General features: G+C 37.6%; 1 protein-coding gene across 2 annotated transcripts in view; it reads left to right on the top strand.

Moving 5' to 3' along the window:
• LOC131044513 (uncharacterized) overlaps nucleotides 1–16,930 on the top strand; it is a 99,423-nt gene extending 82,493 nt beyond the window's left edge. The window contains exon 7 of one of the 2 annotated variants that reach the window (XM_057977859.2): nucleotides 16,572–16,930. In XM_057977859.2, coding sequence (XP_057833842.1) covers nucleotides 16,572–16,733 — 162 coding nt within the window. In that variant the 3' untranslated portion in view covers nucleotides 16,734–16,930. Of the gene's footprint in view, nucleotides 1–15,322; nucleotides 15,474–16,571 lie in introns of those variants that run through there. The other variant, XM_057977864.2, reaches the window with a different exon arrangement.
• The last annotated feature ends 1,087 nt before the right edge of the window (nucleotides 16,931–18,017 follow it).

Genomic DNA, 18,017 nt, shown 5'->3' with positions numbered 1-18,017 from the left:
ATTTGTGACTAGGCAAGAGAAACAATTTCTTCCTCTTGTGCTCGTTCTTAGTATCCTGCTCTTTTGAATCTGTTTGTGAGATCTTTCTAGAAAGTTTTCTTTGGCTGATCCAAAGGTAGTGTTTTTGAGTAAAATTTGTTCTTGGATATTTAAGTTCACAAAATTTAAAGCTCTCTCGATGGCTTTCTGTAAAGATGGAGGATCAAAGGATTTTTCCAAACTTTTGAGAGGGTCAGTTAATCCTTCCACAAGTAGAACATTGAATCTTTTTTACAAAACATTAGGAACTGTTATTGATAATCTTTGAAATTCTGCAACATAGCTGTCCCTTGTTCCATATTCCTTAAGCTAAGCCAACTCCTTGAATTGAATCTTTGGATCTTTTCTGTCAAACCTTTCTGTTAGTCTTTGGTTAAATTTTTCCAATGTGAAAATGAAGTTGTCCTTGGGTGATCATACCGTTATACCACCACTTGTGTGCTAATCCTTCTAAGTGGAGGTTAGTGAACTTTATTGCCTCTTCTTCATAAAGTAGGTGTCTAGCTTTTGCACCAAGATTTGGCAGAATATTTGTTGGATTCATTATATGTAGGAATTGTAATCTACCCAACTAGTGCTGTATGTCTTTGTGGTGCTGCTGATGTTGTTGGAATCTCCTTCCACTCCTTGATCCATTTTTCATCCTTAGATCACAAAGCTCTCGAAAAGTCATTTCATCACATATTGCTCGATTCACATTCTGCAAGGCTTGCACTAACTTTGCCATGGACTCTCTCATTGCCCTTGTCAATTCTCTGTGCCCTTGATATGATGGTTTCATGCAAAAAATTCACTTTATCTATATGTATTCTCCTTTCTTTGCCCTCTGTAACTTTTTCTGTTTCTTCACTTGGTCTGTGAATTTCTTCATTCCCTTTGATAAAATCTAATTTCCTTTTTACTGGACTGTATTTAAATGTTAGATCTAACCTTGCAGGCTGGCAATATCAAATCTCTGATGCCATTATAATGTCTTTTCAAACTTTCACTTTCAAACATGCAATTTTTATAAATCCAATTCGTGCATAATAGGGTATAAACAAGATATCAAATACCAACTTGAGATTGAATGATGAAACCCTTAGATCTATTTTACATTAATTGTAACTGCTGAAAAATTACAATAATCTAATATACTGAATTGGAAAGCAATTTTTAGAATTTGTAATGATAAATGCCTATCTACAGGCTGTCGTACTGCTGTATGTTGTGCATATTTGGAAGATTGGTGGCTGTTGGAACCATAGTTCCAGGACTTGCCAGGACTCTCCGAGTCCCAAGCCGAGTGACCCTAGCCGAGTCTTGGGATTCGGGACTCTCCAGGAACTCGCTCTAGGTGAGACTCACTAGAAACTGAGAGTCCTGGCGAGTCCCGAGCCAAGTGATCCTAGATGAGTCTCAGTGATTCGGGACTCTTCAGGAACTCGCTCTAGGTGAGACTCACTAGAAACTGGTTTTTTGCCGAGTCCTGATTCAGGTCAGCCTTGCTGAGTCCGTGCCGAGTTCGAGTCTCGTTTCTATGGTTGGAACAAAATCAGACTGCTGTTAGATTATATGAACTGCAGTATGAATGAAATGATGGTGGTTGGCAATCATTATGTCAAATGACAGCTGATAAAGGTGTTGTATGATACTGATAAGTCCAATATCCTAGCTGCAGCAATTATGGGACTGCCTGCAGGTTAAGTGTAGTAGAAAAAAGTGGTATGGTTGTTGTAGATCAGCTTTGGTTTATGGTGCCAAGCGTTGCTGAGGTGCTGTAGCCTTTGGAAGCTACACATCACCCTTCTTAGGCTATACAGTATGCTGCACATCCAAGAAAACCTTCAATTCTGACTATGATTTGTTGAACATCAACAATTAGTATTTCTTCCCCTAATCCTCGAAGGGTAGAATCTCACATAGGCATAGCATATCATGGATATCTACTTTGGAAATGGAATAGTAATCTATAAATATGGGTATGCTGTAGGTATGTACGACTATTAAAACCTTCAATTCTGAGCATGATTTGTTGAACAACGAGTATTTCTTTCCCTAATATCTGAAGGGTAGAAACTCACACAGACATGGCATATCATGGATATCTACTTTGGAAATGGAATAGTAATCTATAAATATGGGTCCAAAAAACTTGGCTGGTGATGTTTGGAAATGGATATCTATAAATAGACATCACCAGATTGGCTGGTAATGTTTGGTTATGAAAGGGGGAAAAAATGACATTGTTTGCTTGATTGATGATATTAAATAGGCGAGGAAGACACAGACCATAGTTTGGGAAGACACAGACCATAGTTTGGGTCCTTGGGACTCAAAGAGTAGTTGGCAAGCCCAAAATTTCCAACTCGACAACTAAGAAAATTCTTAAATCTCTTAAAAAACACATTTTTTTTTGTAAAATAAAATTATAAATGTATCAAATGAGTCTAAAAACCCATGAGAAAGTATTTTATATTAGATTTAGTTCTTAAATATATATGAATTACAAAATTGCATCAGCATGCAAAGCCAGAGACAAGGTAGCTAGTAATTGATAACCAATATGAATTTGTGATGATTGTTTCTAAAAATCATTTTCATAAGTTGCATATCTAGGAAAGTAAAAAATTTACTAGTTTTTACAATTTCCCATTCCTTGTTCTAGTGAAAAATTAGGCGATAAGGGTATGGCCCTTGCACTTGGTTGTGGCTCTCTGCTTTGCTCCACCCTGCTGCTAGATGGAAAAGACTCCTTTGCCATATCAATGTCATCCAATTTACCCGGCTTTTACTGTAACTGCATCCTCTATAGCTTGCCTCTCAAAATCAACAATCTCATCCTTTGTAAACAAGGAGGTCTCATAATCTTGCACGGTTCAGTCACTATAGCGATCAATCTCACCCAAATCAATATGCTACTCTAATTCGTCCACCTTTCTTGTGTGAAGCCAAAGGTTGTATTGCACAAATATGAGATCTTTAAGGTGTGTTGAGTCATTTTAGTTCACTTCATCATGTGAATGGCATCAAACTCTAGCTAAATAATTTTTTGACCCTAAAACGTAAACCTTATTTCTTATTTTCAAAATAAATTAAAAAAATTCAAATAAGTTGATTGAAATTAGTGTAAATCAATTAAATTTTTAATCAATTCACAAATTTAGCAAATTGAATCAATTCAGTGTTGGTATGTGACCTCACATTTATTTCTTCCAGCTCTGATAAAGCAGCTAATTGTGTTTGTATGATGCGTGTTTAGGCTTAGGAATTGTTTTTTGAAATTAAAGAAAAAAAATGGAATAAAAGAAATTTAACTAACTTGAGAATCGCCTAAAAAATCTTCCCAATTCACTACAGAATGCTTGCTTGCTGTTGTGTGTGGTGTGGAAGGGCAAATGAAGGTTTTATAGAGCAAAAATCATTTTTTTTTAAAAGTAAAAAATTGCATCATATCTGAGTCAAAATCACGTCTGACCCATGTCAAAATTGTGTTTGACCTGCATCAAAATCATGTCATGACCCAATGTTGAGTTTTTTGCATTAAATCACCAAGTTTCGACAAATACTAGTGGAGAAGATTGGGAAAAAAACTAGTTGGTTTACACTGAGTATATGGACAAAAGTGTCACAAAACATCATCAGCTTGCCAATGATGTTAGAATTATCACAACATATTTATAGCTTATAATACACTTGGTTTATTCTGATAGCTCTAAACAATTTGTGATTTAATGCTTTTTGGTTACCAATCTAGGCTGTTGTCATTATGGCAAATATGAATATGCAGTTACAATATATAAAACAAGAGATTGAATAGGCAAATTGGGCCATGTAGTAGTGATCTGGATCTCGTTTGCCTCCAAATAGGCGTGGATGGGGTGTAGCAGACCTACAACCACATTGATCTTGATTGCTGTTGCAAATATGGATCAGTGATGAGTATGTACTAGGTAAGAGCAATGAACTTTACTTTTCAACAGCAATGTCTAAATGATTCTCCTTCCAGCAGCTCCAGATGACCTGCACACTTTGTTGGATGACTGATCTGGAGTGAGAGGTGCCCAAATTTAATGGCACTACTCAAAAAATGGTGGTTGCTTTGCAATGAGATATCCCTAAATTTAGGGCATAACACTCCAATGATGGCTAGTGCTAAGACTTTAATCTTGAGTGCTGATTGATGTGGTTTGGTTTTTCCTTTACCTAGCGCACATATGTCCCTCTAAACTAGCTATCAAGGGTAGCATTGTTGAAAGATTGGATGGTCAAGTCAGAAAAATCAAATTGCAAAAATGAAAATTTGGATCCTCCAAATGAGTTAGTGAAACTTTGTATTTATACCCTTTTTGTTTAGAAACCATGACTCTAATTTTGGTGCCATAATTGCATTTGCTTTTTTTAAAAACTTTATTATATTATATTTAATTATTACATTTCTATTATTTTATATTATATAATATACTATTAGTGTAAAGAATTACTTTTGTTGATTAATAATAGCAAATCATTAGTGGGAGAAAGGGAACGTGAGAGTTATCCCTTCTCAAAATTGCTTGCACTTAAGTGATTTCAAATTTGGATGATAAAAAATCACCACTCCTTCCCATGTGTCTTTGAGTGGAAGATTCTCCATTTCACCAAGTACTTTGAAATGATCTTGTTTCTTAGTGTTCTCTTTCATATCAACGTAGCCTCCAGCCCCAGTGTCAGTTTTCTTTCATCATAACTGGTGGCAGCTCCAAGGAAAGTGTAACATATCGTCCAAGAGCATTCTCAAGCCATGAAACATGAAAAAAATGTGAATTCTGTTGTACTCCAGTAGTCCCAACTCGTATGCAACCTCTTCTATCCTCCATACGATCTTATGGGGCTCACAAAATCATGGCTTAAACTTTTTCACATCACTACTCTTGAGGGGAGATTACTTATATGGTTGTAACCTCAGGAAAACCATGTGTCCTACCTTGAAATTTCTCTTCAAACTGTGGCAATCTGCATACATCTTTTGCTGATTTTAGGTCTGTTGGAGGTTCTCTTTGAGTGTATTCAAAACATCTTGACTTTGTTGTACCAAATCTCTCTAGGAACTCTGCTATCTGAAAGAATCAAAATCCATGAATGATAATGCGTCATAAGTTAAAACCATATAGCGACTTGAAAGGAGTCATACCTATAGTCATAGACATATGATAAGTGGAGTTGTAGCAATGCTCCCCAACTTAGTCTATATTGTTTGCTTCCCTATGACATAGTTCCTCAAGTACCCTTTGATCGATTTATTCACAATTTTGGTTTGTCTATTTGCTTGAGGGTGATAACTAGTGCTTGGAGTCCTGTACTTATCAATCAAAAAATTTCTTGCCAAAACAAACTAATGAACTTAGTGAGTCACTTGTGGAGCCTTATATTACGAAGTTATAGTATAAAAATGAGTGCACTTACTACTTAGCGAGTCTATCCACTACACAAAAATGCAATCCTTACCCTATACTCTTGGAAGAAAAGCATAATTTTTTCCTTTCAATTTTGTTCTTGGATTCTTCAACCTTTCTTATGGCCTCCTACAAGGAACTTGGATCAAATGCCCTTAGCAACCCTTGAGTGATTTGGTTAGACCCTCTACGAGTAGTACTATGAGCCTCCTCTTTGTCACATCTGGAACCTGTTGACGTGTTTTTATGACAGGGTTGAACACAGAATAAAGTTATCAATGGTCACTTCACTCTCTCTTGATCAAAGTTTAACCGTATGCTAAGATTGCGGAAAGTTCAAACGGCTAACTGCTAGGTTCCTTCATGCAATGAACGTGACTCAGTTGGTGGATGTGATTGCTGGTAATCCAAGGGGCCTTACGTTTGGATTGTTCTTTCACTTCTTTACTGTGGCTGGAACTCCATCATTGGATATAGCGATTTTGTGATGCTTCTGCTTCGAATGAACTAAAGTGAACTGAAATTAAAAGGGGAAAGGGTTTAGAAGGATCTAAATCTACTCCAAAGGGCAGTGATATCAATAGTTAATGCTTTGGTGGACAAAGTCCAAATAGACCCAGCTCTGCTTTGCCAAGTTTAACTACAACTCCGCAAGAACTAGTGCAATCTTTTGAGGATGTTGAAGGATTTTCAAATCGAGAAAGTGCATATGAATACCCAAAACGATGCAATCCAAACAACTGTCCACAATTGAACTTAGCACAAGTTTAGTGGCTCAGGCTAACTTTACACTGCAACTTACAATCAGCAAGATGCAACAAGTATGAACCATGGAAATTCATCAAACACCATTACATTCTCCATTGAAATCAAGCGCTTAATCTAACAATTGAGAAAATAAAATTCTACTCTAATTGAGGAAGGTGAAACCATGCAAGCTTTGAAAAAATAACTTAAGTGGACACCATGAAAGAACAATGTTTCACTGTTATTATCTCAAAACTTATCGCAACAATTTCATTCAAGTTTCCCCCCTTTACAAATGAGGGGGGTCACCCCTTTATATAGGCTTTTGGCCTTGGCTACATGCAAACTCTAATTAGGGTTTTCCCTAAAAGATTCCCCACACATGATGCAACAAGGTGGGAATCAACAATTAATAACCCATTATGCCCATATACAATTAATTCCAACCCATTACAATTGGTAACCAGAATGCATTAAATGCGCCACTCACTAAATTTGCCCACATGCATTAAATATTCCTCCATGCAAAAATTGCCCCATCATGTCATAAATGCACCATCACCTCCACATGCGGCAGTTGCATGCAAAAGGAATCTGCCATAATGCCTTAAATGTGACAGCTGCATGGAAAAGATGCTCCATTAATTCATCATGCATTGACTGGCTGTCACATGGCGAGAAACCCTTGGAGAGAGAAAACTTTATCTGGGAAGAATTTTCTTAAGATTTTGAATTTTCCTTGCCTTGGAGAAGATTTTTCATCAATTTTGCACATTTCCTATTTTTAGGAAAATTTTCAAATTAGGGTTCCACGGTCGAGGAGAGAAAATTATCTCACAAATCCAAATTTGAAAAAAAAAAGAAATTTGGATGAATTTTGATGCCTGAAATGGGATTTTTCAAAATTTTTCTCGAGGGGAATTTTCTCGTTCTATTCATCTTTGATTCCTTCCGTGCCTTGGAATTTTCATCTTCAATTCATCCTGGGCGTAGAATTCATGCGATGAAGGAATGTTTTTGATTTTCTTTCTTGAGGGGATTTTTCTTTCTTCTCTATCCTTGACTTTTGGATTTTCATGCCCTTTTGACACTTTGGGCGGTATTTTGCATTAAGGGAGGAATTCATGATTTTGTAACTCTCCTTCATTACCTCCCTTTTGGCGCCTCCTTCCCTAGGGTGCTATTTTCCTTTGGTCAAGGAATTCAATTACTTCCAAATTTTCCTTGCTACTTGAATTTTGGCGCCCTCCACAGTGCTAGGGTGGAATTTTACCTAGGCCAAGGAATTCACATTTTTTCTATCCCTCCATGCATACTACATTTTGGTGCCCCTTCTACTTCATGGGCGCTATTTTCCAAGGAAGGAGAAATTTCTCCTTTTCTTCATCATTCCAAGAGCATTCCATTTGGGCGCCTTACCTTGGCTTGGGGCAGATTTTGACAAGGAGGAATTCATGATTTTTCATCTCTCCATGCATTCTTCATTTTGGCGCCTCTCCTAGGCCTAGGGCGGAATTTTGCCTTAGTCTTGGAATCTTGTACTTCTTCCATTTCTCCATGGGGATGTGAGTTTAGTGCCCTTCCTTGTCTTAGGGCGGAATTTTCACACGAGGAAGGAATTTCACTGGTTTTTGGATTCTCCATGACTTACTGATTTTAGCGCCCTCCCTTGTCTTAGGGCGGAATTTTGCTAGGAGGAAGGAATTCATGATTTGTTGGACTTTCCTTCACCCCTTGGATTTGGCGCCTTCCACAATGCTAGGGCGGAATTTTGCATAGGTGGAGGAATTCACCATCTTTCACACTTTCCATGCATTCTTCATTTGGGCGCCTTAACTCACTCATGGGCAGATTTTTACATAGGTGGAGGAATTCATGATTCTTTCAATTCTTCTCTGACCACTCCTGTTTGGCGCCCTCCATCATTCCTAGGCGACATTTGTGACTGGGGAAGGAATTCACTTGTTTTGCAATCTTTTCCTTGTCTCCCTTGTTTTGGCGCCCTCCTAGTTGGTAGGGCGCAAATCTACCTAAGCCAAGGAATTTACAACTTTTCTATCCTTCCCTGACCACTCCACTTTGGCGCCCTCTTGAGGAATAGGGCGGATTTTTCCATGTGTGGAGGAATTCATGATTTCCTTTCTTCTTCCCGGCTTAGCTGAATTTCTGAGCTTCTTTCGGATCAGGCTACTGTATATGGATTTGAGGTGATTTCCCGTACTTAGATGATTTTTTGAGCTTTCCATTCTTGGATTGGCTCCCATACTTAGCCAAACTTTGATCACACTTGCCTTCTGACTCTTCCGGATTTAGAAATAGTTGTGAATGTTTGATCTTCATTGCCTGCTTGAATGGTCTTGTCAGAAATAAAATTTTCCAAAAATAGAAACTTTTAGAACGTCAGCGTTAGACCCCAAAACAAGACACATGAATGGCTTACTATAAATAGAAACTTACTAAAAATAGTAAGTTTGATTTTTGGTAAAATGAAGACATTCCAGGGCTCAGTAAAATCCCTAAAAAATAGGAATTTTGTAAATCCGTTTTCGCTCAAATTTTACTGGGAGGTTCCTTGAGGGGTCCCGATTCCAGTGATATGTTCAGTTTTTCCAAAACCCTAACAAAAACCCCTAAAATCTAGGACTAAAGACAGAAACCCTAAAATTGACGAAATAGGCCCTAGACTTCACCAAATTCACTCAAACGACAAGCAAACTTAATCAATATGACCCCCAAACACTTGCAAAGCAGAGAGACTGACGAGAATGCTACCAAAAGACCCCAAAAACCAAAACAAAAGACCAAGTGGGCCTAAAAAGTAGTGGGTCCCCATTTGCAATGGGGCGATGTGTGAAAACGTCACAACAAAACCATAGTTGAACTACTCACCATTAGTTAAAACTCGCCAAGGCCTGAAAAAAAAACTCGGGAAAAACTAGGCCAGTACTCAGCAAAAACTCAACAACTTAAAAAATTGTTAAATTTAATTAGAAATGCCTTTTTTTTTTTTGCAAAATTCAATGAGAAGATGCATCCAATGAGTCAATAAATGAGAACACAAAAGAAACAAGTTGAGTCTAGATATATTTAAATGCAAAGTGGGTACAAAATCGCATCCTCATGAGGAATACTGATGGGTGGAAGCAAAATAGTAAATAGCTTTTGTAAAACTAAAAGTAAATACATCATTACAATTACATCTTCCTCTTCCTAGCTCTAGTATAAATTGGGGGAGAGGTAGAACTAGAGGGTCTAGTCCTAGAAGTCTGCTGTGGGCGTGGCATGACTCATGAGTGTGACTGTGCGTCCTCACTCGGTATGTCTGGCTCAGGCCGTGGCTTGTCCTCCATCCTGGATGAAGCTATGTCTCTACCTACTCTTGGCATTGGCAATGACTCCTCATCCTCATCCTCCTCAATGTCATCCAGCGTGAAACCAAATCCACCCCCCTCCTCCATAGCCTGCCTCTCCAAATCAGTGATGTCATCCTCTGTAAACAATGGAGGCTGCTCTTGTGATGTCCAATCATTGTAAGGATCTATATCATCCAAATCAATTGGTCCAGCTGGTGCTTCCTCTACCTTCCTTATGCGCAACCGAAGATTATATTGCACAAAGACAAGATCATTGAGGCATTTTTGCGCTAACTTGCTCCTCTTCTTCGTGTGGATGGCTTCAAACAAGCTCCAATTGCGTTCACAACTGGATGAATTAGAAGGCTGACATAAGATTCTGAGGGCAAATTTTTTGAGATTTGGGGCATTTCCACCCCAACTTTGCCACCAAGCATCTGCAAAATAAAAAAATATTGAAAAGTTAGAAAGCAAAGAGAAAAGCGAAAACATAATTTATCAATCACTTTAGACCCCAAAATCCAAATGGCAAATGTTATACTTGGGGTTTGAGTGGTTCTTCCTCTCTTGGCCAGCTTTGAAGAGAACAACTTACCCCTTGCTTCCTCATAATTTTGGAGTTCGGCCACAATGAGGTCTCTCACCTCAACCTTGGGTATCATCCTCTAAATGCATGTAGTGAGACTCTCCATGACCTCTCCATTAGGATCAGAGTAAGAACCCCCAAACTTAAAACGAGGGTTGAGGAAGTATCTTGCTACATGAATGGGTTGGTGGAGCTGATTGTTCCACCTCTTATCAATAATTTCCCAAATGGGAGCAAATTTGAGTCTATTTCCCTTGCAGTAATTTTTGATAGACTCCTTGGCCCTATCCATGGCCTCATAAATATATCCCATTGGGGTTTTTTCCACATCTACCAAGCGAAGAACTATAACCAAGGGATCTAACACCTACAATTGAAAAATACAAATTACAAACAGATTAATTAATGAAGTTACAAATTAATAATGAGAGACTTGAATCAATAATAATTAAAAATTCAAGTTTTGAAGTTACCTTCACAATCTCTGCAACCTTTTGTGCAAATTGGTTGTCGAAGACTATGCATGCAACACCCTCTCCTTCAACCTTCTTGAATAAGGCGAGTCTAGCCATGCTTGACTCACAAACATTTGTTTCAAAGAAGTCAATGCACCAAGAATGCTTTGCAACGCCAAGAAAATCGTTGTAAACCTTGTGACATCGGCTCTCACCAAATCTCTCCCTTGGGTGTGCTCTCTCATCAAATGTAGAACCCAAGGGTGATTGTAAATATATTTCGTGATCCTCCTTGCATCTTCTACAATTGGAGTCACCCAATCAAGTTTTCCTATGTCCTCCAAAAGAAGGTCAAGGACATGTGTTGCACAAGGTGTCCAAAAAAGAGTGGGTTGCCTATCTTGGAGGATTCTACCTGCAAAAGAAGAAGTTATTCTTAAGAAAAATACAACCAAGGAAAACAAAGCCACAACAAATGAAAATATTGGTAAAGGTGATAATTCAAAAGGATTCTACCTACTGCATTATCTATGATTACTTGCTCCACATTCTCTACTCCCACCTCCATGACAACGTGCTTCAACATTCCAAGCAATGTTTCTGCATTTTTCACCTTATTGGAGACATCAGCCGATTTCAAGAACACCACATTGTCCTTGCAAGCAACCAAAAAATTAATAATGGTGCAGTTTTAGGCATCTGTCCACCCATCAGAAAGAATGGTGCAGCCATATTTTCTCCATTCATTTCTTTGGTCGTCCACCACTTCTTTTGCCCTATCAATTGCATTTGTGAGCAACCTACAAGAACAAAGTGAAATTAGGTCTTAGTACTCAATTTTGATTTAATAAACAAGAAAAACAATTAAAAATGAAATCAAGTGGACTATTTACTAACCGCCTACTCAAATTCCTGCGAGAAGGGGCCTTGTACCCTTTTCCTGAAATTGTCATTGCAGTCACCAAATTCAGCCAATAAGGACTGTCTGCCACATTGAACGAGATGTTGAAGTACCAAAAATCAATAGCTGCAATGTTAGTTTTCTCATGTGCCTCCCTATTCCATCCAGTGGCCTCTAATGATGGTTGTGCTCCAGGTATGTTCCTGGGCACCAAATAACTACCTATAGACTATGTCCTTGATGGTGATGCAGCAGTGCCAGGTACTCTACTAGAGGAAGTAGAAGTGGTGGCCGAGGTGGTGTTGGGTTTGTGGATACGTGGGCCACGACGAGAGCCCACTATGCCTTGGAAGTGCTTCTTCTTCTTCTTCTTCTTCAATGTTAACTGAAGCACCTTGAGATTCGGCTATGGCTACTCTCATGGCTAGTTTTGCCCTCTCCCTTTGCAATTTCTTCTCTTCCTTAGCTGAAAGTAAGGCATTAATGTCTCTTTTTATTTCTTCGATGGCCCCAAGACATACTCTAGCATCATGCTTCTCGATGCTTGCAAAGTGGTATTTGAGGCAATTTATGGCTCCATGAATTATATTTTCACATTTTATGCAAATCACTGTCCCAGGTTCTGGTCCTTCATAGGCATACCTCCAAGTCCTATCTCTAGCACCTTTAGGACGGGTGCCTACATATCCAGATGGGCATGCTTCTAGTGGCCAATCAGAATTTGCCATACTAAATTAATGGTTAACAGTTAACCTACACATACAAAGTGAAAAGGCAAAGTTAATATTTTAGTTAAACAATTTAGCAAACTATCTAAATTAGTTAAATAATTTTAGACATCATTCAAAGTTGAAAAAAACAAAAAACTATTAGGGTTTGATTTTTTTGAAAAACTAGAGATTCTTCAAAAAATAAGTGAAAAATTCAACAAAACTTGTCAAAAATAGTGTTAAATCTTGTTCCAATGACTCAAAAACATTTTTGACTACTTAGGAATGGTTTTCTATTCATCTAGATATAACAAAAAATAAATAAAATGTTTTAAAAAAGCATAGAAAAAAATCAGAAAACCTACCTGGGAATCTGATTTTTCTTCAAAAACCACTTCAAATCAGCTTGAAATCTGCCTCAAATCTGCTTCAAATCGATGGAAATCAGTAGTCAAGTGTTTGGAAGAGTTTTTTTCCCCCTCTCAACAAAATAGAACACGAAAAATGACATATAAACTTCAATTCTGCCTGTTTTTCCCCTTTATGCACAGGCGGCCGAGTTTTTAACTCAGACTTGCCGAGTTTTTGTGAAAAACTCGGCGAGTTTTGCCTGCGAGTAAAAGTGGTATTTACTCGCTAGGCAAAAAAACTCGGCGAGTGGTGCAACTATGTCTGGAACCATCACTAATAGCCTTTTAAACTCTGCTACATATTGCTCAACCGCCCTCCTGCCTCAACTATGCTAACTCTCTGAAATGAATCTTCGGATCCTTCATATCAAGCCAATCTATCAATTTTTGGTTAAACTCTTCTAGAGTAGTCATAGGACCATGCCTGTGAGACAGTATGCCATGATACCGCCATTCATGAGCTACAACTTCTAGGTGTAAGGTGACAAAATTAATTGCTTCCTCCTCATACTCGGGGTTCAATGAGAAGTAGGTATCAAACTCCTGTAGTCATGCTCTAGCTGTACCACTATTTGATCCATCATAAGTAGGTATAGTGATCTTCCCCAATCACTGTTGTATGTCTCTTCAGGATGGATCTTGATGATTTCTCCTTCCCCTTTTTTGCCCATTCTTTGTTTTCATTTCATAGTATTCAATGAAAGGCATGCCACAAAGGATTGCTAGACTTAGAGCATTATACTTAGCATGATACCTTGCCACCTCAGCCTTCTGTTTTGGTGGTAATTGCTGCTCTTCTGCAAATTGATCCTCTTCTTCTCTTTGCAAAAAAATAGCTTGAAATGTCTTCACAGGAGGATTAATTCAAGTTCTATCATTAGCTGAGTAGCTTACCTTCTGCAAAATTTTGACTGGGTCTGTCAGCATTCCGTTCTTGATTTTTTCCTTTCAAACTCTGAGCTATTTTTGCCATGGAATCACTCATGGAAGACTGAAATTCCCTGGCCAGCTCCTTGTTTTGATTTTTTATGATTTCCTGAATGTTTATTTCTTCACTTCAGTCACCCATTCCTCTGTTTTTTTGTTTCACTGATATCTGATTTTCCTATCACTCCCTTGCATGAATCTGCATTACAACTGACCCACAGAATGACAGAAAAACACTGCTTTAATACCAATTTGATATCCCTAAAAAAATTCTGATTTAATGCTTTCTTGTTACCAATATAGGCTGCTGTCCTTATGACAAATCTGAATCTGCACTTAACAGTATTTTAAACAAGGGATTGGATATTATGCAATTTTGAGCTGTGTTGTTGTGATTGGATCTCCTTTGCCTCCAAGTAGGTGTGGATGGGGTGCAGCAAACCTACAACCACAACGTTCTGCGTTGCTGTTGCAAATATGGATCAGCGATGAGTATGTATCAGGTATTAGCAATGAACTTGGGTTTTCAACAGCAATGTCTGGATGATTCTCCTTCCAGCAGCTCTAGATAGCCTGCACACTCTACAATAAAATATTTCATAAAACCATTGTAACTGCACACTCTACAGCAATGGCAACTCTACAATATTTCATAAAATCCCAGCAAATAAGGTCTGTAAACCTTAGAAGGAGGTGCTATAAAAACCAGTGATAGGATTGATTCTTTTGGTGGCACCTAGATCAGATCCTGCAGATGTTAATATCAGCTATGCACTAATTCATAAAATTATGATAAATAAATATAAAATATGCAATTCCTCAAATGTGGTGCTATGGAAAAATCCAAATACAATTTCAATTGTGAATCAAACTCAAATTTACTTTCACAACATTTGCAGGATTTGACGCTGCTCAACCTCATTGGTTGCCCCTAAAACCCCACAAAGGATACTACCTCTTTACCCTACTGGGAGCGATACTCCTAAATCCCTGCTTTAGTTTTTTGAAAATAAAACTGAATCTTTGTAGGCCATGTTGGATGGAATAGCAACTTTTTTTTCCCACTTTTTCTGAATTAATTTCTTAGAAATTAAATTGCATATATACTTCTAGTTTTCCAAATCAAACCCTATCCCAAGTAATGCTCCTAAGGCTGTAGCAGCAATTGCAGATTTGTCTGAGATACGAGCACGACTCCACATAGAGCTAGTAATTTTAGGCTGAGTGATGCAAGCTCCTTTCTACCACAGTTCATTACTAAATTTTGTGATTTTTGTTTTTGATGCCATCAATATCTTAATCCATGTGTTTTGTACACCTTAAACACTTGACACTGTTTATCTATCTAAAAATGTTGTTTCCTTAAACTAAAATTCACTTTTTATGCTCGTGATTGATGTATACTTGCATATGTGATCAAAGTAGCTTATATCTGATTAGGTAAAATGTGTCTTTAAAGTTTATTTATTGAAGGGTGCATGATACAAATTTTAAATACTTAAAAATTTCTATATTTCATGTTTTTTTGTATTTGCCAAGTCTGCAGCAAGTCCAAGCCTTCCAAGTACAGTCATATAATGGCATGATGGGCAACCGAAGTCATGTAGAGGAGTAAATATTCACATGACAAGCATCTAAGAATGAATTTTTAAGCCTGCAGAACCGGGTTCAAAACATAGTTGAAAAAGAGAAATAAAGCTTGATATATTTTTGGTATTGTGGCTTAAGCCTTGGACCATTCAGGATACAATAACTTTTTTATGTTTTGGAAATGGAGCAGGAAGTTGGATGGAATGCATACGCATTGAATGGTTCAAAATTCAAATTATATGGACAACAAATGAAGGAAACAAATATGATTGGTTGGGTATTTTTGAAGGCTGATGAATACATAACTAGGTCATGAACAATGGGACGTACCAGGAAAGAAGGTAAAGGTAACCATATTATTGAATGATGAAGTGCTGAACTGGGGCAAAAACAAAAAACAAAAATAAAATATTTGACAGTCTTGAAAAGTAGTGGAACCAATTTTAAACACAAAAAAAACAATATTCTTTATTGTTGTAGAAATGTTGCCTGAAGGTTAAGAGATGTTTGGAAGGCCAATTTTATTGTTGTATAGAAGTCTAAAGTAGATGGTGGAATATTAAAGCTCCACTATTTTGTTGTTTCCATTGTACTGTACATTACACCATCACTGGAGAACTTTTCCTTACTACTCTTAACCCCAAATTAACCTGAGAGGGTTTATATAAAATGCATATGGATGGCCCTAATAATATAAATAAACTCAACCTTTCAGTGTAATTACAAATTCAAATCTTAATACAAATTTATTGAGAAGAATAAAAATGAATTAATATTTTCAAATAGAAATTATTTTGTTGTGTTTAATCAATTTTAGTGTCAATCTTCACGATTTCGATATTGGGCCGCGTTCTTTTTGACCAAGTGCTGAGTGGGGTTGGGGTTTCCCTTTGCCCCGATGTGTTCTCTCAAGTCTGAAGTGGTGTTTCCAGTGTGCCCCTTAGGCCGCATTCTCATTTTGTCCAGGTGCTAAGTGAGGTTTCTGGTGTGAACCTTGGACCGCCTTGTTGTCTTAGTGCTGGGTGGGGTTTCCCGGGTAGGGCTTCTGGTGCCCCCCTTGGGCTGCAGTCTAGGTGCCAAGTGGGGTTTCTGGTGTGAACCTTGGGCCACCTCGCTGTGTAAGTGCTGGGTGGGGTATCTGGGTGGGGCTTCCCAAGTCCAAAGTAGTACGAAGGCCAATTGGAAGAATATGTGGAGTAAAACTAGTGTACATACCTTTAGATGTACCAGCTAAACAGAGTTTAAACGACTGTTGCTCTCTGGTATTCTTAAGATCAATAGCTGATAGATTCGATAGTGGAGAAAAGAACTTGAGGTTGTCCTATTTTCCCAATGTGTATACCCAAGTGGTATTGCATTAGAGCTTTGATAGCACAGGGAACTTCACCTGTAGGTTATCAGTTTAACTTTTTTTTTCTCACACATTTAATTTTGTGCAGAGAACACCAACAGAGACAACTGCCCCAGAGCTTGCTAGGTTGCTTTATTGGCTGATGGTGGTTGGTTACAGCATTCGAAATATTGAAGTTCGATTTGACATGGAGCGTGTCCTTGGAATGCCAGCGAAGCTTCCTGAATTACCACCTGGTGAAAATCTTTGAGTAGCATAGAAGATTCAAACTTGTTATCAGGTATATGATATAATTCATGGAGTGGCTTGGGAATGCTTATCCAAGCCATTGGTTGAAATGTAATACCATTGTCATCCTTGGGGTTATGTCTTATACAACTCAGGTTGACTGATATGTTGATTTTTTCTATAACATTCTTAAATGAAAAAAATATCATCATTTCTGTATTTTCGAATTTGAAGTAGCAGTATTAGGTAATCATGATGAGTAGCATAATGTATTGCAGTCTAATTTATGACCATTGTCACACTAATATCAAACACTTCTAATTTTGCATGAAAATCACCCCTATTTTGAGGCAGATTTATGTTATTGTTAAACCTTTAGGCTCCCTTATCTGCTGGATACTTCTGGTCCAACTTTGGTCCATAGATAGAAGATTTATGCAGACAAACCTTGGGGATGTCTGGGTTGTAGATGATGTAAAACCTTATATATTTTAAGCAAATTTTTGTGACTACCCTTCGAGAACTGATTTTGTTTCTGGAAAACTTTCTGTTCCTATCTTGTGTTGGAAAACTTTCCATTTCAATGTTGTTAATGCTTGTTTGATGTTTACTCTGTAGCATTCTATTGGTTGTTCTTAGTCCTCCACAGTGTTTTACAACACCCATCAAATTGTTAGTACTAGGAAAATGTCATGCCCCTTCTTTGATCATCATATTTTTTCCTAATCAAGGAATATAATCTAAATATAGTAATTAAAATATTGTTAATTGTTTATTTATTAATTTAATGTTTGATTTTTATATTCATTGTGTGCAAATGAAATAAATATAGCAATTACTATTAATTAATTAATATTTATTAACTAATGATATTCATGAAATGTTTTGATGAAATAAATTAATATTATAAAAAAAAAAGCATGGGTCACTTATCTCCAAAGGGTCCCACATAATCCTAAAGGCAGCAACTCCTTGGATAAGTCAGCCCCCTTTGAATAGCGGTGACTCTTCCTTGAGTCGCTACCCTCCCTTACTCTTATAAAGCATCGAGAGGGAGGATAGGAAAAGGAACAAAAAAAGAACATGCATTCTTGATTTTTGATTCCAACGGTAGTGCTTAGAAGAGTCATTGCGATACAGGGACCATGGATGCATAAGCATACAGTATAGTAAACAGGGACAGCATCAAGGTAAATTCACGTATATAAGGAATACATTCAGACAAATCCAATCAGGCATAATAATCCATATTTTCTGGTATATATGACATCGAAATCAGATTTGAGGAAACAATCCATTTATTACA

This window comes from Cryptomeria japonica, chromosome 3 (genome assembly GCF_030272615.1).
Source record: "Cryptomeria japonica chromosome 3, Sugi_1.0, whole genome shotgun sequence".
NCBI classification, from domain to species: Eukaryota; Viridiplantae; Streptophyta; class Pinopsida; order Cupressales; family Cupressaceae; genus Cryptomeria; species Cryptomeria japonica.
Note: the sequence above shows the minus strand (reverse complement) of the source record. Positions and strands in the feature narration are given on the sequence as shown.